General features: G+C 48.1%; 1 protein-coding gene across 2 annotated transcripts in view; it reads left to right on the top strand.

Moving 5' to 3' along the window:
• The window catches only part of LOC123373907 (erlin-1-like), a 65761-nt gene that overhangs the window by 10124 nt on the left and 29434 nt on the right, over positions 1–26203 (top strand). For both annotated transcript variants that reach the window (XM_045023164.1, XM_045023163.1), the window contains exons 2-4: positions 13131–13254; positions 21480–21561; positions 22558–22604. In XM_045023164.1, coding sequence (XP_044879099.1) covers positions 13142–13254; positions 21480–21561; positions 22558–22604 — 242 coding nt within the window. In that variant the 5' untranslated portion in view covers positions 13131–13141. The remainder of the gene's footprint in view (positions 1–13130; positions 13255–21479; positions 21562–22557; positions 22605–26203) is intronic.

Below are 26203 nucleotides of genomic sequence, written 5' to 3'. Positions count from 1 at the left end.
ATCCTTTCTGAGGGATAGTAGAATTTGCTCCCCATAAAAGATTTGGTTGTCACATGATTTCCTGCAGAGCTTCTGGGACTTCCTTTTGGGCCAGTTTGAGAGGAAGGATATTGCGTTATTAGGCCTGTGTTTTGTGACTGTTTCCTGACACTAATTACTCAAAACTTTAATGTGGATTGAGCACATAGTTAGGGGTCTTATCTACACAACAAAATGCAGACGTGCTTTAGCCATGTTGGGTCACAAGTGTCTCCTTTGATGTGCCTGCCTGTATTTCTAGCACAAATGGGAAGCCACTTTTGTGTCCTTATTTTTATTTATTTTTTTTGCAGCTGTTTATGCCACTGAAACTCAAGAACAAGTTTGTTCTGCGACCTTCCTCACTTAAATATACCCCAGGGAATATATTAAGCTTTTAATAGATTATTAATACCAGAAGCGATTCATGATAATCTAGTCTGACCACCTGAATAATGCAATTCATGGAGCCTAGTGACTCCTGTATCTTAGGCCTTGTCTACACTGACAAGTTTCTGCACAGTAAAGCAGCTTTCTGCGGTGTAATTCCTGAGGTGTACATGCTGCCAAGCTACTTAGTGCGCAGAAATCTCACAGTTGCAGTGCTGTAAAAAAAACCACTCCGATGAGAGGCGTACAGCTTACTGCACTGGGGCTACAGCACTGCGGTGCCAGTGTAGACACCCTGGTTGATTACAGCATTGCAGTTGACCTCCAGAAGGTGTCCCACAATGCCTGCTCTTGCCTTTCTGGTCATCGGTTTGAACTCTACTGCCCTGCCCTCAGGTGACCAACTGTGAGCCCCACCCCTTGAATTCCTTGGAATTTTGTAAGTCCCCTTCCTGTTTGCTTGGTGACGCGTGCAGTGGTCTCTTGGAGCAATGCCGAGCTTCTGGACCTCATCAGCATTTGGGGAGAGGAGGCTGTCCAGTCCCAGCTGTGCTCCAACTGTAGGAATTATACCACCTACGGGCAGATTTCACGATGCGTGACAGAAAGGGGCCATGACCGGGACACACTGCAGTGCAGAGTCAAAGTGAAAGAGCTTCGGATCTCCTACCACAAGGTGCATGAGGCAAACCGCTGCTCCAGTGCTGTGCCCATGAGCTCCCGGTTCTACAAAGAGCTGGACGCAATACTCGGTGGCGACCCCACCTCCGCTGTGAAGGCCACAGTGGATACTTTGGTGGCTCACGTGCCAGTCAAGAGTGGACCGAGCCAGGAGGAGGAAATCTTGGACGAGGATGCGGAGGGGGACCCAGAGGCAGAGCTTGACTCAGAGGTCAGAGCTGCATGCAGCCAGGAACTCTTTTCTACCCTGGAGGAGGCTAGCCAGTCACAGCTGTCAGAGCTTGGCGAAGCGCAAACAGGAGCAGAGGCCCCTGGTAAGTGGCTTTGATTTTGGGAATCGCTGAAGCGAGTTGTTGGAGGCAGGAGTGTTGCAGAAAGCAGGCTTGTGTCTGTATGATGCACGCACCACCATATGCACGTACCACCATATGCCTAGTCTGAGCAGCAGAACAGGGTGTTGATTGACTCCCTCACTTCACGGGAATCTGCCTCACAGATCTCCAGGAAACTCTGATGGAGATACTGGGAAATCTGCTGCCGCAGGTTCTTTGGCAGAGTTGGTTTGTTTCTTGCCTGTCACTGGAGGGGAGCGACCATTGCTGCACACAGGTGAGCTGCATAAGGGCCAGGGCGGGAGCTGCAGTCTTGGATAAGACCCTCCCTTGATTCCCTGCTGCTCCTCAGCAGCGAGATATCTTCTATACTGAACACAGCCTGTGGAAAATGTGAGGACAGAAATGATTATAAAGGCCCCCACTACAGTGTTGGCTCTCCACAAGAGCCATCAGCCTAGTGTACAGTACAGTCCTGGAACACTGATTTCATGATGCACTCTGCAGCCAAAAACCAAGAATTGAAGGAGTGGCAGGACAGTGAGAAGAGGGACCGAAAGGAGAACGTAGCACACCGGAACAACGCTACAGAGTGGCTTTTAAATGTTATGGAGCGCCAAGTGGACATGCTCTAGTCACTACTATCACTGCAAACCGAGCAGCTCCACACCTGCCCTCCCCTACAGCCACTGTCACAAAACTCTTTCCCATGCGCCCCCCAGTCACTGCCAACACACTTTTTTATGAACCTTCTGGCTCCAGTCTGTACCCGCTACATTCCACTCCTGCCCTGTCACAGTCCAGCCTTGCGGACTCCCAGTACCCACTACACTCCCTCTGCGGTTTAGTTCTGCTGAAATTGGTACCTGCTGCACTGTACCCCAAAGGACAAGGTTGCATGTGATACCTGGACATATAGAAATCTTTAACTGTCCTGGGACCCCACCTCCTCCTGGGACCCTCCCTTCCCCCATCCCCCACAGTGCTGATGTGGTTTTTTGTTTCTCTCTCTCTCCCCCCTCCGGTTGTTGTTTAAGAAAAGAATTGTTTTGGTTTGAAAGCAATCTTTATTCCATTAATTGAAAGCAAACAGAGCCCTGCAAAGCAACAGGCAGTTTTCTTAAACCTTCATAGTGCATCGTCTGCACCAGTCACAATCACCTCCTAGCATTACAAGCACTGCACTCCTGAGCATAGCAACAAATATTAGTGGCTTTCAGCTTCAAATTGCTTCCTCAAGGCATCCCTGATCCTTATGGCCCCGTGCTGTGCCTCTCTAATAGCCCTAGTCTCTGGCTGTTCAAATTCAGCCTCCAGGCACTGAGCCTCAGCAGTCCAGCCTTGAGTGAAGCTTTCACCCTTCCCTTCACAAATATTATGGGGTGTATAGCCAGTGATGAGCTGCCAAAATCTTAACAACTGGTTCCTTATAAAAAGTTCTGATTTAAGGTGGGGGGAAGCGGGGGAGGGGCCGGGGCGTGGGGAGACATACTCGTGGGACCGGGAGCCCCTGCAGGGCCTGGGGAAAATTGCCCCCCGCCAGCGACCCTGGAGCTTGCAGCCCGCCCCCTTACCTTGCCTGCAGCTCAAAGCAGCAGGGCGACTCAGGAGCTCAGCTGAGCTGCTCAGCTGGTGCCGGCAGCTGGCCACACTGCAGCTGGGGGGGAAACGGGGGAGGAGTCAGGGGAACCCCAGCCTTCCCAGCTGGGGATCCTGGGAGCAACAGGATGGTCTAGCCCATGGACCGGAGTTCTTTGCCCACCCCCTGGCCCTTTAACAACCGGTTCTCCACGGTGGTCTAATTTTAGCAACCGGTTCTTGGGAACTGGTGGGAACCCGCTCCAGCTCACCACTGTGTACAGCACATGGCTGTAAGCATAAGAATATTGTTATCGGCCAGGTCCAGCCTCCTATATAGGCAGTAACAGCAGGCCTTTAAACAGCCAAAAGCACACTCAACAGTCACTCTGCACTTGCTCAGCCTCTTGTTGAACTGCTGTTTGCTGCTGCCAAGGTTCCCCGTGTATGGTTTCATGAGCCACGGCATTAAGAGGCAGGGTCTCCCAGGATCACAATAGGCATGTTGACTTTCCCTACAGTGATATTCAGGTCCAGGAAGAAAGTCCCTGCTTGCAGCTTCCTGAACAGGACAGTGTTCCGAAAGATGCATACGTTATGCACCTCTGCCTCTGTTAATGTCTGAAACGCCCACGGTGATCCACAAGCACCTTGAAAACCATAGAGAAATACTCCTTCCGATTAATGTACTCGGTGGCTAGATGGTCTGGTGCCAGAATTGGAATATGCATGCCATTTATTGCTCCTCTGCAGTTAGGGAAACCCATTTGTGCAAAGCCATCCACAATGTCATGCACGTTGCCCAGAGTTACAGTCTTTCGGAGCAGGATGAGATTAATGGCCCTGCACACTTCTGTCCAGCAGTTGGCTTTCCCACTCCAAACTGTTTAGCGACTGATCGGTAGCAGTCTGGAGTAGCCAGCTTCCACAGTGCAATTGCCATGTGCTTCTCCAGCGACAGGGGAGCTCTCATTCTTGTGTCCTTGCGCCACAGGGTTGGGGCGAGCTCATCTCACAGTCCCATGAGTGTGGCTTTCATCATGCGAAAGTTCTGCAGCCACTGCTCGTCATCCCAGATGTGCATGATGATGTGATCCCGAGCTCAAAAGCAGTGTTCCACTGTGGTCAGCACCTCCATGAATACCACAAGCAATCTCGTGTTGTAGCTACTATGCCTGGCGAGATCAATGTTGAACTCTTCTTGCCTTTGTAGTTTAAGGAATAACTCCACTGCCACTTGTGATGTGTTAATGAGAACGAGCAGCGTATTAGTCAACAGTGCGGGATCCATTCCTGCAGCTCGGAGAGGCAGAGTGTGCAGTACACAAACCGTTGAAAGTTGGCGCCAAATGTGGACGGAAGCACAGGGATTGCTGGGATGCGAAGCAATGCATCATGGGACATTGGGACAGGACCAGGATGCCCCACGACCCCCTCCGCCTTCCCACAACTCTTAGCGGCAGAAAAGGAAGAGATGCTCTGTGGGATAGCTGCCCAGAGTGCACCGCTCTGAATACTGTTGTAAGTGCCGCAAGTCTGAACATGCTATTATGCAGGCAGCTGTCAATGTGAACACACAACAGTGGTTTTCCTTCAGCACTCTCTGAGCGGTGATGTAACTCCGGCAGTGTAAACATACCCTAAGACAACAACTTGTATTCGAGCTATAACATATCTTTTAGAAACACTCTCAGCCTTGATTAATATCCGCCAAGCAATGGAGAACCCAGCACACTCCTTGGTTACATTTTTCATTTGTTAATTACACTAATTGTTAAACATTTGTGCCTTTTTTCCAGGTTTTCTGGCCTGAACTTAGTCATTGGCTCTTATTTTTCCCTTGTGTGCTAGTTTAAATATCCCTCCACTATCAGCTGTCTTCTGCCTGTATAAGTAAGTATAGACTGTGATTGAACTTCTTTTTAATAAGATAAATAGGTTGAGCTCCTTTAGTCTCTCACTCTCAGACAGATATTTCAGACACAAAGCATTCTTGTGGCTCTTGTCTGAAATCTCCAGTTTGCCAGCATCTTTCTTGAAATGTGGCATCAGAACTGTCAGAATTGTAAAAGTCTCACCAATGCTGCATACAGAAGTAGTATCATCTCCCTACTCCTCCTTGCTGTTCCTCAACTAATACAGCCACAAATTGCTTTTGCCACCTTAGAACACTGCATTGGGAGCTCATACTCAGCTGCTTATTCGCCATGATCACAAGATCCCTTTCAGAATCCTGCCTTCCAGAATAAAGTCTTCATCCTGTACTGTAATCTACAGTCTCAGTTCCTAGATGTATGAAGTGTTGAAATGCATGTGGTATGATTGTACCAAGTTACCTATATTGCCCTGTATAAGTGCTTTATCCTTGTAATTACCACCTGTCAATTTGTCATTTGCAAAGGTCATCAGCAATGGTTTCATATTTCCTTCCAGGTCATTGATAAAGGTATTGAATAATGTTGGGGCAAGAACTGATCCCAGTGGAATGTCAATAGAAATACTGTTCCTGGACAATGATTCCCCATTAATTATACCTTTTTGCGATCTATTAGTTCTTCTTCGAGTGATTGCTCCTATGCATTCCAGTTAGGTGTGCGCGCCGTGCGTGCACGGCTCTCCGGAACTTTTTTACCCTAGCAACTCCGGCGGGCCGGCTGGGCGCCCCCTGGAGTGGCGCCGCTATGGCGCTGAATATATACCCCAGCCGGCCCGTCCGCTCCTCAGTTCCTTCTTACCGCCCGTGACGGACAGTTGGAACTGTGGAGTGCTCTCTGTCCTCCACAACCCTAGCTCTCGCTACTTGTTTGTACATAGTTAGTTTAGTGATTAGTTTTTACAGTTTTGTTAGTTAGATAGTTAGTGTTTAGATAAGGTTAAAAGGGGGGGGTTTCCCCCTTTGCCCCCCCCGGTGCGGGCTCATGCCCAAAGCACCGGGCTTTAAGCCCTGCGCATTGTGCCAGAGACCTATGCCTGTCGGAGACCCGCACGACGCCTGCCTCCGTTGCCTGGGCGAAGGACATAGAACAGATAAGTGTTCGCTCTGTTCCACCTTCAAACCGCGAACTCGAAAGGAGCGGGATATCCGCTTAAAGCAGCTCCTGATGGAAGCGTCGCTCCAGCCCCCGGCACCGTCCGCGCCGGCACCGCGAGCTTCCTCGGTGCAGAGCGCACCGGCGGCACCAAGCCGCTCAGGCACCGCGGCCCCACAGCCTCAGAAGGCGGCTACGAAGACCCGGCACCGCTCGCTCTCGCCTTCAAAAAGACATAAGCTGGCGAAGGCGCTTGCTAAGGCCCGCGCTGAGGACTCGGCGAAAACGATTGTGCCACCTGCGGCCCCCGCGGTGGCCGTGCACAAGTCGTGCACCGGGCCTTTCACTCCGGCGCCGCAAGGGCCGTCGAGTCCGGCGCCGCCACGCTCCCCGGTACCGACCGTGGTTGAGCCCCGGCTGCCATCTACGCCGGAGACATTCTATGATTCAGCTCATAGAGGCACCGAGCCTCCGGCCCCCGGCACCGCCGGTGCGGGCTGTCGTGTCGGCGGGAAAGCCGGCCAGAATGACCCGGCCGCCCTCTCTGGACAGACAACATGGACGGCACACCCGGTCCCGGTCACGTTCCCGGTCCCATGGCAGATCTCCATCCCGTCGCTCGCAATCTCGGCACCGCTCGCCATCGCGGTACCGATCGCCGTCGCGACGTCGGTCGCAGTCCCGGTACCGCTCGTCATCGCGGTACCGGTCGCACTCCCGGCGTCGCACCAGGTCCAGGTCGCCGTCGCGTCGGCACCGGCGAAGGTCTCTGTCCCGGCACCGTTCCTGGCACCGCGACTCGCGCAGCCGCTCCCGGCACCGCAGATCCGGATCCAGGTCGAGCTCCTGGCACCGGTCGAGCTCCCGGCACCGTGACGGACGTCGCTCCCGGTCGCCATCCCGGTACCGAGCGGACCAGCATCGATCTTCGCTGCCGTCCGGGGACAGACTGCCTTATTCGGCGGCGCACTCCGTCAGCGCCTCGGCACCTCCATGGCCATCCCGCCCCGCGTCAGTCACTTCCGGGACAGACGGCTACGGCCACCTGCCGCCCACCCCACAGGGTCATCCTCAGGGGACACAGCCGTGGGGCTTCTGGGTTCCCTGGGCCCAGTATGAGGCTCAGGGGGTGCCATTCCCCCCGAGAGCCCCGGCGTCCGAGCGCAGGGTACCAGAGGCGACAATCAGCCGACCGGCCCCTTCGCCACCAGGCGCGGGTTCCATACCGCCTGAACCCCAGGGGCACGCGCAGCCCGACCCTCCTGACGAGCAGGCAGCGGATCCATCGTCGGAGGCGGTCATCCAGGGCTTATCCTCCTCGTCCTCACCTGACGAAGCGGTGGCTGGAGCGTCGACCAAGGAGTCTCCGCCCATAGACTTGAAGGCGCACCAGGACCTACTTCGCCGCGTGGCGACGGCTATGGCTCTACCGGTGGCGGAGGTCCAGGAGGACGAGGACCCCATAACGAATGTCGTTGGGGCAGAGGTTCCAGTCCGCGTCGCATTGCCATTCGTGCGGACGATTCAAAAGAATGCCACCACACTCTGGCAGACGCCTGCGTCCGTCCCTCCTACGGCCCGTGGGGTTGAGCGCAAATACTCTGTCCCTCCCACGGGCTATGAGTATCTATATACTCACCCGACCCCGGACTCGTTGGTCGTGCAGTCGGTCAACGACAGGGAGAGGCACGGCCAACCTGCCCCTGCGCCCAAATCGAAGGACGCGCGGCGTATGGACCTGCTAGGCCGCAAGGTCTATTCTGCTGGCGGACTGCAGATGCGTATCGCCAATCAGATGGTCCTCCTCGCCAGGTACGTCTTCGACATCATGGCATCCCTGGCGAAATTTACGGAGCTCCTGCCAACAGCCTCCCACCAAGAGTTCGCGGCGATGTTGGACGAGGGAAGGAGATCATCTAGGTCCTCCATCACGGCCGCCCTCGACGCTGCGGACTCCGGAGCTCGGACCTTAGCCTCCGGCGTGACGATGCGGCGCATCGCCTGGCTGCAGTCCTCCACCCTGCCACCGGAGGTCCAATACACACTGCAGGACCTGCCGTTTGACACGCAGGGTCTCTTCTCCGAAAAGACGGATTCCCGGATCCAGACTCTAAAGGATGGTCACGTTGCCATCCGCACCCTATGGATGCACACGCCGGCAACTCAGCGCAGGTCCTTCCGGCAGCAACCCTCCCGGCCCTTCTACCAGCAACGCTATCGGCCGTACAATAGCCGGCGACCGACCACAAACCGCCGTCGTCCTTCCGGCAATAGGCGTACCCAGGGCCAGGCCTCTTCCAAGGCCCCTCAGGGGGCCAAGCAGGCCTTTTGATGGGACGCTCGAGGACGGCCCATCACTCTCCCTACCGGATCCTTCCCCTTTATTTTACAACTGCCTTTCCCATTTCTTTTCGGCGTGGTCCCAGTTAACAACGGACAACTGGGTGCTTCAAACAATCCAGTCGGGATACCGCCTTCAGTTTGTTTCGCCCCCCCCTTCCCACCCACCCTACCTGTCCCTCTTCAGGGACCCCTCTCACGAGCAATTCCTCCTACAAGAGGTCCAGACTCTGTTGAGCGTGGGTGCCATAGAGGCAGTGCCTCAAGACAGGCGGGGCAGGGGATTCTATTCCCGTTATTTTCTCATCCCCAAAGCGAAAGGAGGGCTACGTCCTATCCTGGACCTTCGCGAGCTGAACAAGTACCTGCTCAAGCCCAAGTTTCGCATGGTCACCCTGGGGACCATCATTCCCTCTCTGGATCCGGGAGACTGGTTTGCCGCCCTCGACATGAAGGACGCCTACTTCCATGTCGCGATCTATCCTCCTCATCGACGTTACCTCCGGTTTGTGGTCAACAACGCCCACTACCAGTTCGCCGTGTTGCCATTCGGGCTGTCCACCGCACCGAGGGTCTTTACCAAATGCATGGCGGTGGTTGCCGCAGCCCTCCGCCGTCGTCGGATACATGTCTACCCGTATCTCGACGACTGGCTAGTTCGCGGACAGTCTCGACAACTGGTGATGGGCCAGTTGACAGACATACTGTCCCTCTTCCGACGGCTCGGTCTTCTCATCAACACCGAGAAGTCCACCTTGATCCCGTCGCAGCGGGTAGAGTTCATTGGAGCGGTCCTCGACTCCTCGCTGGCCCGGGCTTGCCTACCGCGATCTCGACATCAGACGATGGTCTCCCTCATCCGGGACCTCGTCTCCTTCCCGACCACGACGGTGCGCTCCTGCCTCCACCTCCTGGGCCACATGGCATCATGCACGTACGTCACCACGTACGCGCGGCTTCATCTCCGCCCATTCCAGACTTGGCTCGCGTCGGTGTACCGGCCGCATCGAGATCCCATCGATTTGGTGGTCACAGTCTCCAGGCCAACACTCGAGTCCCTCACCTGGTGGCTGGACCCGGAGATTGTCTGTGCGGGAGTCCCGTTCCATCCTCCTCGCCCGTCCGCCACTCTGACCACGGATGCCTCAGCGCTCGGTTGGGGAGCTCACCTGGGCGATCTTCACACCCAAGGCCTGTGGTCGCCCCAGGAGCTCGCTCTGCACATCAATGTCCACGAGCTGCGAGCGATCCGTCTGGCCTGTCGCACCTTCTGCACCCACCTGCAAGGCCGCTGTGTGACAGTGTTCACGGACAATACATCAGCAATGTTCTACGTGAACAAGCAGGGCGGAGCCCGCTCTTCCCTCCTCTGCAAGGAAGCGATGCTCCTGTGGGACTTCTGCGTGACCCACTCCATTCACCTAGAAGCATCCTTTCTTCCGGGAGTACAGAACACGCTGGCCGACCATCTCAGCAGGTCTTTCTTCTCCCACGAGTGGTCTCTCCGTCCCGACGTCGTGCACACAATCTTCCACAGGTGGGGGTTTCCCCAAGTAGACCTATTCGCATCCAAGGCGAACAGGAAGTGCCACCTGTTCTGCTCGTTCCGGGGTCACGCCCCGGGATCCCTGTCGGACGCCTTCCTGTATTCCTGGAAGGATCACCTCCTCTATGCCTTCCCTCCGTTCCCGCTCGTCCATCGAGTATTACAGAAGCTTCGGAGGGACAGAGCCACCGTCATTCTCGTAGCTCCAGCCTTGCCGAGGCAGCATTGGTACTACCTGCTACTCGAGCTCTCCGTTCGGGATCCCATCCCCCTCCCGTTGTGGCCGGACCTCATTACTCAGGACTTCGGCAGACTCCGCCATCCGAGCCTCCAGTCCCTCCATCTTACAGCTTGGTACCTGAGTGGTTGACCCACGCAGAGAGGGACTGTTCAGCGGCAGTTCAGCAAGTCCTCCTAGAGAGCAGAAAGCCTTCCACTCGCTCCACCTATCTGGCGAAATGGAAGCGGTTCGCGCTCTGGTGTGACCAGCGAGGCCTCAATCCCTTCGTAGTCCCTGTCCCTACCATCCTGGACTACCTCTGGTATCTTAAGGAGCAAGGTCTTGCGGTCTCCTCCTTGAGAGTTCACCTGGCAGCAGTGTCCGCCTTTCGTCCATCCGTGGAAGGTCGGTCCATCTTCTCTAACCAGATGGTTTCCCGCTTCCTTAAAGGCCTGGACCGCTTGTATCCGCCGGTGCGGCGTCCTGCCCCGACCTGGGATTTGAACCTCGTGCTGGCCAAGCTGATGGGTCCTCCTTTCGAGCCCTTAGCCATGTGCTCCCTGCTCTACCTCTCCTGGAAGACGGCCTTCCTCGTCGCCATTACATCAGCGAGACGAGTCTCTGAGCTACGCGCTCTGATGGTTAGTCTGCCATACACCGTCTTCCACGGGGACAAGGTGCAGCTTCGACCGCACCCGGCCTTCCTCCCAAAAGTGGTGTCAGCCTTCCACCTCAACCAGGAGATCTTCCTCCCGGTGTTCTTCCCGAAGTCGCATACCTCGCCTCGGGAGCAACAGCTGCACACCCTCGACGTCCGCAGGGCGCTCGCTTTCTACATCGAGCGGACTAAGCCCTTCCGGCGCACGCCCTAGCTGTTCGTAGCGGTTGCTGACCGCATGAAAGGCGAGCCGATATCCTCTCAACGGATTTCCTCCTGGGTCACAGCGTGTATCCGGACCTGCTACGAGCTTGCTCGCGTGCCACCATGCCGCCTCACCGCTCACTCCACGAGAGCGCACGCCTCGTTGGCCGCCTTCCTGGCCCATGTCCCCATCCAGGACATCTGTCGAGCGGCCACCTGGTCTTCGGTCCACACCTTCGCCTCCCACTACGCGTTGGTGCAACAGTCTCGAGACGACGCAGCCTTCGGCTCAGCGGTTTTACACTCCGCCACGTCTCACTCCGACCCCACCGCCTAGGTAAGGCTTGGGAATCACCTAACTGGAATGCATAGGAGCAATCACTCGAAGAAGAAAAGACGGTTACTCACCGTAGTAACTGTTGTTCTTCGAGATGTGTTGCTCCTATCCATTCCAGACCCGCCCTCCTTCCCCACTGTCGAAGTAGCCGGCAAGAAGGAACTGAGGAGCAGACGGGCCGGCTGGGGTATATATTCAGCGCCATAGCGGCGCCACTCCAGGGGGCGCCCAGCCGGCCCGCCGGAGTTGCTAGGGTAAAAAAGTTCCGAAGAGCCGTGCACGTGCGGCGCGCACACCTAACTGGAATGGATAGGAGCAACACATCTCGAAGAACAACAGTTACTACGGTGAGTAACCGTCTTTTACCCGCTTTTTAATCCATTTAATCCACTTTTAAGCAGAATGTTATAAAGTTTTAAATCGAATGGTTTGAGAAGACAAAAGTATATTATGTCGATAGTTATTACTTTCATCAATCAAACTTGTAATGTTGATTAGAATTAATTATATTTCCTTCCTTCAGTTCTTTGATAGTCCTGTACGAGTTAGTCCTGTATTTCTGGCTAACTGGCTTGTAATTCCTATTTTATCTTAACTACTCTTAAGCCTTGGCACAGCAGTGGCTTTCTTGCAGGTCTCTGGAATTCCCCAGTATTCCAAGATTATTAAAATTTAACATTAGTGATCTGTTACTGTAATGATAGTGAGTGTTGGGTGGGAGAGAAGAAGAGGTTGAAGAGTGGCATGGAGACAGGAGAGTTCTGAGCTGGCACTGTCTAGCTCTGTAGTACATGCACCACGTGTGGTACATGGGTTGTGATCAGCTGGTGTGTGGGTTGATTAAAAAGAGAGAGACTTCAGTCTTTATTCTGAGCTCAGTAACATACGGAATTGCTTAAAGAACATGTGAGAAGCTCCACATGTCTATTTAAGATGAGTTAATTTTAAGTTGCTAAGGAAAGCAGAAGGAAATTCAGAGACAAGAACAGAGAATTAATCTACCCTGATCATAATTGACTGTGTGAATTGTGCAGCAGTACTGACAATGTTGCTTTTGAAGTGAGAGCATACAGGGGCACTTCCCTTTAATTTCTGTTCAGGGATGGAGAAAATAATGTCTCCATTGCCCACCCCCTCAAAGAACAAGGGGAAAACCCCCCCAAAATCTTGACTGGCTAGAGGAGCAGCACTGAAAATACTCCTCCTTCTCCTTTCTAGCTGCTGACCTGAGTGGCTTGAAAGAGGAGGCAGCTGCAGAGCAGCCTTCTGCCATTTGGTGCTGCTGTGTCCTAGGATGCAGATTTCAAATATGTGTTGCAATTGCTCTTGAATTTTAGATGTACACAAGGTCTTAAAACATGGAAACAATTGGTTTAGCTGGATGGTGCTAAGAAAGCTCGTGCCTCTGAGTTGAGACATCTTAATACAACTGAGTGGGCAAAGCTCCTGTAGGTGGGTCTGTGCAGTACTGGTGAGCCACATGGTACTAGCTCCTTCTCTTCATTTCCAGCTGACAAACCACATTAAATGAAGTTTAAAATATATACAGTACTCTCCTAATATCGGCCATGTAAGTATAGTATTGTCGTGCAGTTATGAGCAGGAATGGAAATGGTCTGTGATGGAGAATGGGAGAGGTGTGTCTGAAATGTTCTTTGTGAAGTTATGGTCTGCATTATAAAAAGGTTTGGGAGCCTCTGCTATTAAGAAAAATCCATAGATGAGAGAGAGATTAAGGAATCCTTTTCATTCACTGACAGCAACATTGGTGGATGACCATGTGTTTTGTTCCCACAGATGACGTTAGTATGACTATGGCCCAGCCTGGGGCGGTAGTTGCAGCTGCTGCGGGAGTCCTAGTTCTTCTCCTCTACTCCTCCATTCATAAAGTTGATGAGGGCCACCTGGCAGTGTATTACAGGTACTGTTCCAATGAGTACATCCAAGGTTCTCAACATTCTGGGTTTAATTCTCTCCATTACGGTTCATCCAAGGAAGGTCTTGTGTAAGAGATTGCCCTGCTCCATGTTCTGTGCCCGGGCCTCATCTCAGGATGGGCAGGAGGGCCATTATTGCTGACTAAAGAGGTAAAAAATTATGACAGCCTAATAATCATGAGATATTAAAAAAATGATTTCTGGTCTGTCTGGATTTTGAACTCCCCTGTCACACTAGTGTGTGTGAAATTTATTATAGGGTTAAAATTCAGCTTTAAATGCATACAGACAGAGGCTCTAGCTCCCCAACTCCCTCCCCCAGTACCCAGAGCCTTTCCCACAGCCCTGTTCGCTTGCTTCACAACTCCCACACTACTGTGTGCTTAGTCCTCAAGTCTCTCAGGTCCCCCTCTACCTAGAGTCCTTCCTGTATCCCTGTGCACCTGATCTGACTCCCCACTCCCTCCTGCACTCCTGTTTGCCTGCTTTCCAGCTTCCACCAGGCAGACCAATCCTGAACTCCTCACCCTTCCCTGGGCGCCTGTTCCTTGACCAACCCTTCCCCGCTGCTCTGTGTGCCTAGTCCCCACCTTCCATTTTAGGAGGCCAGCTCCCGACTATGTCAAAAGGGAGCAGTGGTGGCAAAAAACCTAACTAGCTTCAAGACTGAATTTGATAAGTTTATAGAGGAGTGGTATGATGAGACTGCCTACTATGGCACGTAGCTGATCTGTGACTGTTAGCATCACATAGCTCCAATGGCTGATGATGGAGCACTAGATGGGGAGGGCTCTCAGTTATTACAGAGAATTCTTTCCCGGGTGTCTGGCTGGTGGGTCTTGCCCACATGCTCAGAGTCTGATTGCCATATTTGGAATTGAGAAGGATTTTTCCCCCAAGTCAGATCGTCAGAGACCCTGATGGATTTTCACCTTCCTCTGCAGCATAGGGCATGGGTCCCTTGTAGGTTTAAACTAGTGTAAATGGTGGATTCTCTTAACTTGAAGTCTTTTTAAATCATGGTTTGAGGACTTCAGTAACTCATCCAGAGGTTAGGGGTCTGTTACAGGGTGGGTGAGGTGCTGTGGCCTGTGATGTGCAGGAGGTCAGACTAGATGATCATGGTCCCGTCTGGCCTTAAAGTTTGAGTCTACACAAGTTGTTTTTTGCCCAAGTTTTTAACTGAGTACAAATGACCATTGCCCTATTCATGCCAGTTTGCCACAGGTCTTGTCTGCCCTAGGTTTGTAGCTATACTCAATGTGTGTCATGCACTGGGACCGTGACCCACACTGAACACAGGTGCCCTTAAGGCAGCAACACTGGTATAAAAAGTCCAGTGTAAGCAAGACCTTAATCTGATGGTCTAGTTGATCCTGCTGGTACTTAAGAATAGGAATGAAGAAAACAAGTTACTTTGGTCACAATCTAGCCAATTGCTGAACTTTCCATGGGTACTGGCTGATGATAAACTACCTAGAGCAGAGCTCCCCAGACTGCTCTGTGGACTTCTTGCAGGCAGGCCATTGGCTCCTCCTGTTCATAGATTCCAAGGCCGGAAGAGACCGTTATGATCTCCTGTATAACACAGGCCAGAGAACTTCCCCCCAAAATAATTCCTAGAGCAGAGCTTTTTTTTGGGGTGGGGGGGGAATCCAATCTTGATTTAAAAATTATCAGTGATGGAGAATCCACCACGACTCTTGGTAAATTGTTCGAATGGTTAATTACCCTCACTGTTAAATTTTTTTGCCTTTATTGGATCATATTTGACCTTTCTCTGTTAGAATGAGGAGTCCATTATTAATATTTGTTTTCCGTATACCTATAGACTGTAACCTTCTTTTTGTTAGGCTAAATAGATTGTGTTCCTTGAGTCCATCACTATAAAGGCATGTTTTCTAATCCTTTAATCATTCTCGTTGCTCTTCTTTGAATCAATTTATGAACATCTGTCTTGAATTGGACACAGTATTCCAGCATTGGTCATACCAGTGCCAAATACAGAGGTAAAATAACTGCTCTACTCCTGCTGGAGAGTCCCCTGTTTATACATGCAAGGGTCACATTAGCTCAGTGGCTCTCAAACTTTTTTATTGGTGCCCCCTTTGACATGACACAAGTCTCTGAGTGCGACCCCCCCTTATGAATTAAAAACACTTTTAACACCATTATAAATGCTGGAGGCAAAGCAGGGTTTGGGGTGGAGGTTGACAGCTCGCGACCCACCATGTAATAACCTTTCTTCTGTCTAAAGCATTACATTAGAACGGCCGTACTGGGTCAGACCAATGGTCCATCTATCCCAGTATCCTGTCTACCGACAGTGGCCAATGCCAGGTGCCCCAGAGGGAGTGAACCTAACAGGTAACGATCAAGTGATCTCTCTCCTGCCATCCATCCCCACCCTCTGACAAACAGAGGCTAGGGACACCATTCCTTACCCATCCTGGGTAATAGCCATTAATGGACTTAACCTCCATGAATTTATCCAGTTCTCTTTTAAACGCTGTTATAGTCCTAGCCTCCACAACCTCCTCAGGCAAGGAGTTCACAGGTTGACTGTGCGCTGTGTAAAGAAGAACTTCCTTTTATTTGTTTTAAACCTGCTGCCCATTAATTTCATTTGGTGACCCCTAGTTCTTGTATTATGGGATAAGTAAATAACTTTTCCTTATCTACTTTCTCCACATCACTCATGATTTTATACACCTCTATCATATCCCCCTTTAGTCTCCTCTTTTCCATGCTGAAAAGTCCTAGCCTCTTTAATCTCTCCTCATATGGGACCCATTCCAAACCCCTAATCATTTTAGTTGCCCTTCTTTGAACCTTTTCTAGTGCCAGTATATCTTTTTTGAGATGAGGAGACCACATCTGTATGCAGTATTCAAGATATGGGCGTACCATCGATTTATATAAGGGCAATAATATATTCTCCATCTTATTCTCTATCCCCTTTTTAATGATTCCTAACATCCTGTTTGCTTTTTTGACTGCCTCTGCACACTGCTTGGATGTCTTCAGAGAACTATCCACAATGACTCCAAGATCTTTTTCCTGATTTGTTGTAGCTAAATTAGACCCCATCATATTGTATGTATAGTTGGGGTTATTTTTTCCAATGTGCATTACTTTACATTTATACACATTAAATTTCATTTGTCATTTTGTTGCCCAATCACTTAGTTTTGTGAGATCTTTTTGAACTTCTTCACAGTCTGCTTTGGTCCTAACTATCTTGAGCAGTTTAGTATCATCTGCAAACTTTGCCACCTCACTGTTTACCCCTTTCTCCAGATCATTTATGAATAAGTTGAATAGGATTGGTCCTAGGACTGACCCTTGGGGAACACCACTAGTTACCCCTCTCCATTCTGAGAATTTACCATTTATTCCTACTCTTTGTTCCCTGTCTTTTAACTGAAAGGATCTTCCCTCTTATCCCATGACAACTTAATTTATGTAAGAGCATTTGGTGAGAGACCTTGTCAAAGGCTTTCTGGAAATCTAAGTACACTATATCCACTGGATCCCCCTTGTCCACATGTTTGTTGACCCCTTCAACGAACTCTAATAGATTAGTAAGACATGATTTCCCTTTACAGAAACCATGTTGACTTTTGCCCAACAATTTATGTTCTTCTAGGTGTCCGACATTTTTATTCTTTACTATTGTTTCAACTAATTTGCCCGGTACTGACGTTAAACTTACCGGTCTGTAATTGCCGGGATCACCTCTAGAGCCCTTTTTAAATATTGGTGTTACATTAGCTATCTTCCAGTCATTAATTTTATCTGTGATCAAAATGTTTGATGCATCTATTGTTTCTCATTTGGAGGGAACTGTGGTTTTAGAATGTGTCCTAAGACCTCATGCCTAGATGTAGGAGACTAAGATGTGGGAAACTATATACATGTACACAAGAATTTGCATAAACCGATCCAGTAGGGAAATATGTGCCATGATTGGGCTTGTGGGAGCTGAAGTCCTTAAATGATGGTATGGACACTGTGGTTGTGTAATGTGTTAAGTCTGCCACTGCTTGGTTTCACAGACTTTTTATCTCAAACCTATGTGTGAAAGGTTTTATCTAGTCCTCGCGTTTTGGAAGCAGTTTCTATGAATGGTAGAGTAGAAATTAGCGGGCGTGAACCCAGCGCTTTCATCCCGTTCGCAGAGCCTGTGCTGGATTGTTCCCTCCAGGGCTTTCTCCATTCTAGCTCCAGTGACTCAAGTGGTGGGGCTCCTGCCACTTGCTTAGGAGATGATTCTATAGTTTAATACTTTAGCTCTCGCTGTCATGAACCGTTTGGGATAATCCAGGCTGGGCTTTTTTCCCTCTGTTTTATTTTATTACTCTTGTCACCTGAATATCTGTCCATGCTTGGAATTATGGATAGTCTCCTGCCCTCCTTGGCAGTTTATTGCTCCGGGCTGTTCTCTAGGTACTAATTGTTCCTAAAGTCCTGCCAAGGACTCTGCAAATTAGATTTAATACCCCTTCCTTTTGAATAGAGCACAGATAGTGATAAAACACTGAGGACCATGGAGAGTACTTCAAGCTTTGGCACACACTCTTCATTCTTCCTTGCCAGTCCAAAAGTAGGGGTTCTAGTTCTTCCCATCCAGCAGATGGAGACAGGGCAGTTTTGATGGCAACATGCATCCTTATTAAAAGGATCCAGCTGTCACTCTAATTGTTTCTGTCTATAACAGTAGTTCTCAACCTATTTACAATTATGGGCCGTATATGCGGCCCATAACGTGTTATGTGGGCCACATCCAATACTACCTGTATGGCCCTAAAGATGTCACATGGGCCACATCTCTGTGCTGGTTGGGCCGCAAGCGGTTGAGAACCACTGGCCTATAACATGTGGTGGTTATACATAGGCATTGCCAGATGGGATCAGACCCCAGACCCATCTGGCCTGGTCTCTTGTGTCTGATGGGGCGAGCACAGGTGTTTCAGTGGAAGGTGTAAGAACCTTCAGTAGCAGATGTAGAATAATCTGTCACCATGTTCTCTTTCATCCTGGTTTCTAATAGTTAGAGATTGGCTTAAATCCTGAAGCAGTAGGTTTAATATCCCTGCCACAATGTTTGTTGTCATTAAGTATGCTAACTCTGGATATTCTTGTTATCCCAAGAATAAATGGGATATAAATGTCCCATCCTTTTTTTAAGCTTGTTAAATTCATGGCCTCAACTACTTCATGTGGCAGTGAGTTCTACAGTTTAATCACACATTGTATGATAAGGCACTTTTTTGTTCATTTTGAATTTTCCACCTTTTAATTACACTGTCCGTCCCCTTGTTCTTGTGTTGAGACAAGGAAAACAGATCTTTCCAATCTCCCTGAGCAGTCGTCATTTTAGGTACTTCTGTCATGCCCCCTTTTATTGGTCTTCTTTTCAAAGTAACAATCCCAGTCTTTGCAATCTCTCTTTGCACGAGTCTTTTTCTAGGCCCTTCATCGCTCTTGTCACTCTTCTGTGAAACCCCTCTAGTTCTGTAGCATCTTCTTGGAGATGAGGGGTGACCAATGCTATACACAGTATCCACATGAGGCCGCACCATTGATTTATATAATATTCTCTGTATTATTCACCATCCCTCTGACATTTCCTCCCCGTTGCCACACATATTCAGAGTTTGATGCTTCCTCTCCAGCCACTCCTAAGGGACTGAGGAGAGTAAATGGGCCTTGCATTGTGCCCAGGAAAAAGGGAAGCAGAATATTCTGTTATGGTCAAGCTCTGTCGTATTGTAAATGCACCTTGGGAAGCTGGTAGATCGGTTGTGTAAGGTGGAAGAAATGTAGACAGCAAGAAAAGAGCTGAATGTGGGATTGTGCTCTCTATAAACAGATGGTACAGTTCTGATGTTAACATTGTTAGCATGCTTTCATTGGGAAAGTGATTAGCAACCCCTTGATAATTTGACTGAATTAATAAATTTTGCTGTAATCTCTTACTTCTCTTTGGGATCCATCTTTAGCCATGATCCTTTTTATAACTTGCACAATTTAGGAAGTAAACTAATTATCCTGAAACAACCATCCCCTTGCTTGATAGGTTCTTCCTGACTCCTGACAAACAGCGGCTACAATGGAAGTTTTTTGTCAGTAGGAGAGCCGACAAACAGCGGCTACGCTGCGCAGCTTTTAGCGGCACAGCTGTAGCGACACAGCCATGTCACTTAAAGCTGTGTAGTGTAGGCATAGCCTCTGAAACTTGGCTGGATTCAGCACAAAAATAAGTTTTAACTAACAATATAATTCTTTCCTCTGTTGCCCTGGGAACGTCCCCAGAATGCAACTGCAACATCACAATTATTAGGCATCTCTTTGTTTCCTATGGTACTTGTGCTCTCACAGAATGATGCTCAAAGCGGGTCAGCAAGTAAATTTCAGGAGTGTTTTTTTGTGTGTGTAAAGTTCAGTTAGTTAAAACTTCATTCCACTATGTGCCACCTCACTGTAGCTTGCGGGGAGGGGGGACCACACGACACAACACCAGAGGCTTCCAGCACACACTCATATCAGCTTCAAATCCCAATTTCATTTTGGTGTGCAGTGCTCCTCTGACTGCGCACATTTGTTCATGATAGCAGTGGTCTAGCTGTTCCTTTTTTTAAACAAAAATTGAATGTATATAAATTAAATTATTCTATTTCACTAGGTTTATTTAAAAAAAAAACTAGTTCAAAAGTGACAACCTATGCGAAGTCCTAAACTTGAAATCTATTAAAATAACTCTAAATTAAATAAAAATAATATTAAGCAGTACATACTTGTTGCCAAGCTTTAAAGAAAGTGACACCACTGAATTGGTGAAAGTCACTGGCTAAGCACCTGAAACCAGAGTTTGCTGAAGTGCTAATCTTCTGGCAGCAGAAACATCTACTACAGGTACAGAGAGAATATTTTCTTCATTTCATTTCATTCAACTAGTTCAGTTCAATGACTAGCTCATTCAAAGTTTGAGACTAACTGGGATTTGTAAAAGGATAGCTTGTTTTTCCTTTTTCAATCTCTGAATAAGAACTAGATGTGAGAAATGAGATGTACTAGATCTAAAGTCTTGAAAGACATAGTGACCAGAGACAGTCAGTTCAGTTCACTAACTGCAGATACTTCTTTTGTTTAATAAATCAGTTTTAAATGCAAGACATGTTTTCACAAACTTTTCTTATGTATCCTGCACATTCAAGGTAGTTTTATTTAACTGAAAATTTAAAATGCTGGTTTTGTGCATTTTTAACTGATTTTTAATTTTCATTAATCTACTAAAAAGAAAATGATGAATGATGCATTTCTTAAACTTATTCAGATTCTTAATTTTTACTCTAAGCTAAATAGTTACCTAAATAGTAAATCCTCCTGATTAGCAAATAGAAGTATCAGATTTATTGTAAAGACTGTTTAGTTGCAAATCAACATGTTTTAGTGGTTACCCACCAATGAGAATCAGCCTTTTTTTTTTTTTTTTTTTAAAGAAAATAAGTATAAGTACAAATGCAAAACACTATTAAAATTAATGATTTAAATCAAAGTTTCCTGCTTGCTGATTTAAAGCTCTGTTTTAGAAGGAAGATAGTCTCTGATAGCAGCTTTGGTTTATTTTAAATTCTAGCTCAGGTACTACTGAAGGTCTATACAGGGTTGTGTTACTGGAAAGGGCTTAGCAGGAATATCCCTCTTGTCTAATTGGAAGCCGCATATTTTGTACGTTGCTGGTGTGAAGCTGGCAGACTCAACGCAGCAAGTACAGGGCAAATGTTATCTTGTACCAGTAGCCCATAAAAGAGCTGATGAAATCAATAATTCCTGGGAAACGTTTTGTATTTAGTCTGCATTGAATAGCTTGCTCTTTAGTCTAGTGACCTATTAGGTCACAAGTATATTTTCTTTACCATATGTTTCTATAACACTATGTATTAATGCAGCCCTATCAAATTTGATTTGCTCGGGCAAGTGACTTGGTTTTGGTGGGTGAGCAAAATAATCATTCTCACCCTCCTATTATCAGTCATGGTAACAAGCAGGCTAGTAGAGCTTGTCTGAGCTGTTGTGACTTATTGACCTATAGAAGCTTGTGGCCATGTCTATCTAGTACTTTGAACACTTACCAGAGGTCTGGAAGAGTCAGTACATCTAATTCTTCAGCTTCTTGAGAACTGACCCATTTGTCTCTTCACAGGGGCGGTGCCTTATTAACCAGCCCAAGTGGACCAGGCTATCACATCATGCTCCCATTCATTACCACCTTCAAATCAGTGCAGGTTAGTAACTTCTCACAGGGGAGCTGGAATAGGGTGGGGTTGTATAAGGTATCTGTCAAATATGAAAGTGGAGCTGGAATTTTGCCTAAATAAAAGCCATGTTAGCCAGTTCTCAGTAGCATAAGAGCACACTGATCAGATTGTAGCCACCCTCCTCTCTGATGTTGGGGTGCAACCCCTGGTGTGCCTATAGTACTACAGCTTCCAGTATGCAGCAAGGCCTGAAGCAACTGCAGGTCCCAGAAATCAATGATCTATTTTGCTGTAAGAGGCCAGGCCCCACTGCACATGGTGGTTGTGCACGACTTAGTAGATCACCATGGACTACATTTGGTCTATTGCATTTTGTTGTGCTTTGCCCTCCCCTGAATTGTTACCACTACAATGAGTTTGGAAGGGCTGAATGAAGTCATCTACTTCACTGTGGCTAGAGGTACTGGTGGCTTCCTGAGAGCATGTAATGTGGAAACACCCTGCACTGCAAATGAACGTGGGCTCCAAGCTGTTTTTCCAGTGGGAGCTCTTCACTGGCACAAACAAAAACCCTGGGGCTCCTGCCTTGGGATGCTTCCGCTGCTGACACCATGTGTCCTCCTAGTGCCTGGGTCCGCAAGCATTCACTTTGCCATTTGCCAGGCAGGTAGCTGCAGTCCTTTTGGGCACTGAGGGAAGAAGAGGAAGAGGGAAAGAGAATGGAGTTCCCTGCACCATCCCCTTCTTCCTCAACCATCACAGGGAGCGGGTGCTAGAAAAATTCATTCTGCTGCCTGCCTATAGCAGCCACAACCCCCAACAACCTGAAGAGCGGTGCTCCTCCTAGTGAATTCCCCCCCCACCCTTCTCAGCAACCATTACAGAGCATGAGTGCTGAGCTTCCAGTGAGCGTATGGCCTGAACTGAGCTAGAAAGTTGTGCAAGGGCCTGTCTAGGGCTTGACTGTTGACTGGTCAGTGACTAGTTTCTCTGTGAGCCCTGATTACATGTCTCTTGTTTCAGACAACATTGCAAACTGATGAAGTAAAAAACGTGCCTTGTGGGACGAGGTATGTTGCTCCTGTATGTTCTTCCTGAATGTGGCAAGCCAATGTGATAGGTCTAATTCTCAATTTATGGCTGATTCACTTGGAGGCGCTCAGGCCTGGGGGCTGGGAATTATGGGCAGAGGCCTTTGAGTAGCTTTTGAGCGGGGTTGGATATGACATAAAGCTTGTTCAGAGTGTTTGTCTGGAAACATAGTGGATATGGGTGGGAATAGTAAAGGTTGCTCTTACATTGCTCCCTGCTGGGGCCAGAACTGACTTCTGCAGTTGTCTGTGCATCTGTGCCGCTTTCTCCAGTGTGTGTTCTTGTCTTTCTCTCTTGTTTTACTTTTCTCCTGTTATCTAATCCTCCATCACTCATTCTTTCCCTTAACCAGCCTCTTAGTGCTTCTAGTTTGGAATTCGCTCTTTAATGATAGAAACTCAACCACTGATTTCCATGATATCCCAGGGAAATAAGAACAGCATCCCCTTGGATTGGGCTTGCACATTTGGAATGTAGTCCCACCACCTGAAATGAACCCTGACAAAAAGCCAGGATCTGGTTCATCGCAGACTAATTGTCAGTCTGGGTGGTCAGAAACTTTCTCTGAAGTAAAAGAGCAGATGAATGTTATACAAGATGCAAACCTTGTAAGTAAAGTTTAGCACTTCAATAGCATTTAAATATCCAAGTGCTAAGTATTAGTTAAAGCAGCTGTAACAATGCATTGTGTGTGCAGTGCTTATCTTCACAAAGTATCCCAGAGTGCTTTATTTATACACATGTTCATGGATTGTTAATGTTGCAAAATCAACCTCTTGGGTCTGGAAAATTCTAGAGCTGAAAGTTTCTTCTGAAATATTAACCTAGCTATATTGCACATCCTGTATATTTTATGGCATAAATCAGTAATATTCCACCTGTTGCTGTGGGTCAGTTAATGAGATCCTGCCACAAAATGAAACACCTTTCTTGAATTATAGACCAATCAGCCTAACTTTGATACCTGAAAAGGTGCTGGAACAAACTGTAAGCAATCAGTTTGAAAGTACCTAGAGAATAATAAGGAATACAACAGGTCCCCAGTATATGTCAGGGTTGTGTTCTTGAAAAGGGCCATGTATACCAAAACGATGTATACCTGGGACCTGCTGGTACAGCAGTGGCATGGGCAGGAGTGGGGTTGGGACCTGGGGGCTTTTTCTGCTCTGCTTGGCACTTCTGCTGAGGTGTGGGAGCTTCTCCTGCTGCGCCCAGGGCTCCTGCCGGGGAGCAGGGCACGGGCGCTCCTGGTGGGGTGCAGGAGAGCAGAGCGGGCTTGCAAGCCTCTGCTCCCTGGCTGGAGTGCTGGGTGGATGGTGTGGGTCAAGTTCTGGGGAAAGGAGGGCTGGATATGTACATCTCCCCCTTATCCCTTATTTTGCATATCCATCGCTGATCAGTAGGGGAATGTGTTCCGATTCACTTCGGTCCGCATATCCATCGTTTGCAACTTACAGTACAGTACTGCACACGATGGATATGCGGATTGGGACCGACATGAATCAAAACAAGTTCCTCTATTGATGAGCGATGGATATGTGAAACAATGGATAAGGGGGAGACATATACCAGGCACCCCCTGTAGCCAGCATAGATTTGTCAAGAACAAAATCATGCCAAATCAACTTACTTGACTCCTTTGACAGGGTTACTGGTCTAGTGCAGAGTGGGGAAGAAGTTGATGTGATAGTAAGTAGATTTTAATAAGGCTTTTGGTTCAGTCTCACATGACATTCTCATAAGCAAATAAAATTACTATAAGGGTGCAAAACTGGTTGAAAGACCGTACTCAGAGTAGTTATCAGTGATTTGCAGTCAAACTGGGAGGGTGTATCTGGTTGGGTGCCACAGGGGTCTGTCCTGGATGCAGTAGTAATTATTCTCATTAACTACTTGGATAATGGAATGGAGAATATGCTTATAAAATCTGCAGATGACACCAAGCTGGGGAAAGGGATTGCAAGCAGGGCCCCCCACGAGCATATAGTATTCTATAGTATTGCAACTTTTTTTTATGGAAGGGGCCCCTGAAATTGCTTTGCCCCAGGCCCCCTGAATCCTCTGTGCAGCCCTCGTATTAAGAGGAGTGTTTTATGTAAGACATGGAAGGTAATTGTCCCGGTTCACTCAGCACTGGCAAGGCCTCAACTGGAGTACTGTCCCCATTTCTGGGCTCCATGCTTTAGGAAAGGTGTGGACAAATTGGAAAGTCCAGAGAAGAGCAACAAAAATGATAAAAGGTTTAGAAAACCTGACGTGTGAGGAAAGGTTTAAAAAAAAACAAAAAACGGGGCATGTTTCATCTTGAGAAAAGATTACCGGGGGCAGGGGAGAACCTATAACAGTCTTCAAATATGTTAAGGGTTGCTGTTGTCATAAAGAGGACTGTGATCAGTTGTTCTCTGTGTCTAGTGAAGGCAGGAAAAGAAGCAATGTGCTTAATCTTTAGCGAGGGAGATTTAAGTTAGATATTTAAGATAAACATTCTAACTATAAGGGTAATTAAACTCTGGAATAGGCTTCTAGGGGAGGTTTTTGAACCCCCATCTGTTGGAATTAATATTATTTATGCAGGGTGATTTATCCATACTTATACATATCCATGTAATATTATTTATCCATGGCACTAATTTAACCATAAATTCCTGTATTAAATCCAAAGGCCACTTATACAATTCCTCTAAACATTCCTTAAAAAGCCTAAATAATCAGTGTACTACATCCAACAGTAACAAAACATTTACAGACATTTGATCAAGAGACTTACAAATGGGCTAAACCCTGGGGTGCTTAGACCTGTATTGGTTGGCTCCAGCATGGTCAGGCAGGTATTAGCAATGAGCCCTTTAAGAGTTTACTTTTTATACCCTTCAACAAATAAGTGAGATCATTCCCAATTACTAATTTTAGCTAAAAATCCATTTGAGACAGTTGATCCTTATTTCCAATCTTAATCCAGATAAGATTTACAATTTCCTTTCTTCCCAAGGCCTTTCCTCCTCTCCTTGCTGACCAACAATTTGTCCATTGCCCCTCTGTTCACATTGGCTTTAACACTGCTGTGTGGATTGGGAAAGGCCATGTAGGCTCACTTTAAGACAGATTCTTCCTTTTATTTAAAACGATCTGCAGTCACCCACATTGGTCAGAGGCCTTCTTTTTAGAACTTCCCCTTATTGCATTAGTTATTCTTTGAACCAGACATCATCCTTACTTCATTCCTTTTGACCTTATGACCCGTTACTTTCAAGGCCTTCCTTCTACCTCTATTTCCTTAACTAAATTCAAGCTAACCCTAATTCTTTAGTTTGTATTTATCCTACATTCTCTGCCTTAAACACCTACATGCTATGTGGGTTTTACTACATTAAGCATTTTAAACATAACTTTTAAGATTTTGCAACATCTTACATAACCATTAAACTTGACAATACAAAATCAAAGTTTCAGTTACCACAATTTACATTAACTACCCTAGCTTTAAATAACCGTAGTTACCATGGATATAATCGACTTTGTGCTTGTTCCACCACCAGGGGCTAGTTAACTCCTGAATTCCCTATTCTTGGCTATTAAT

This window comes from Mauremys mutica, chromosome 7, assembly GCF_020497125.1.
Source record: "Mauremys mutica isolate MM-2020 ecotype Southern chromosome 7, ASM2049712v1, whole genome shotgun sequence".
Classification (NCBI taxonomy): domain Eukaryota; kingdom Metazoa; phylum Chordata; order Testudines; family Geoemydidae; genus Mauremys; species Mauremys mutica.
The sequence above is the reverse complement of the archived record's forward strand: the minus strand, read 5'-3'. Positions and strand labels throughout refer to the sequence as shown.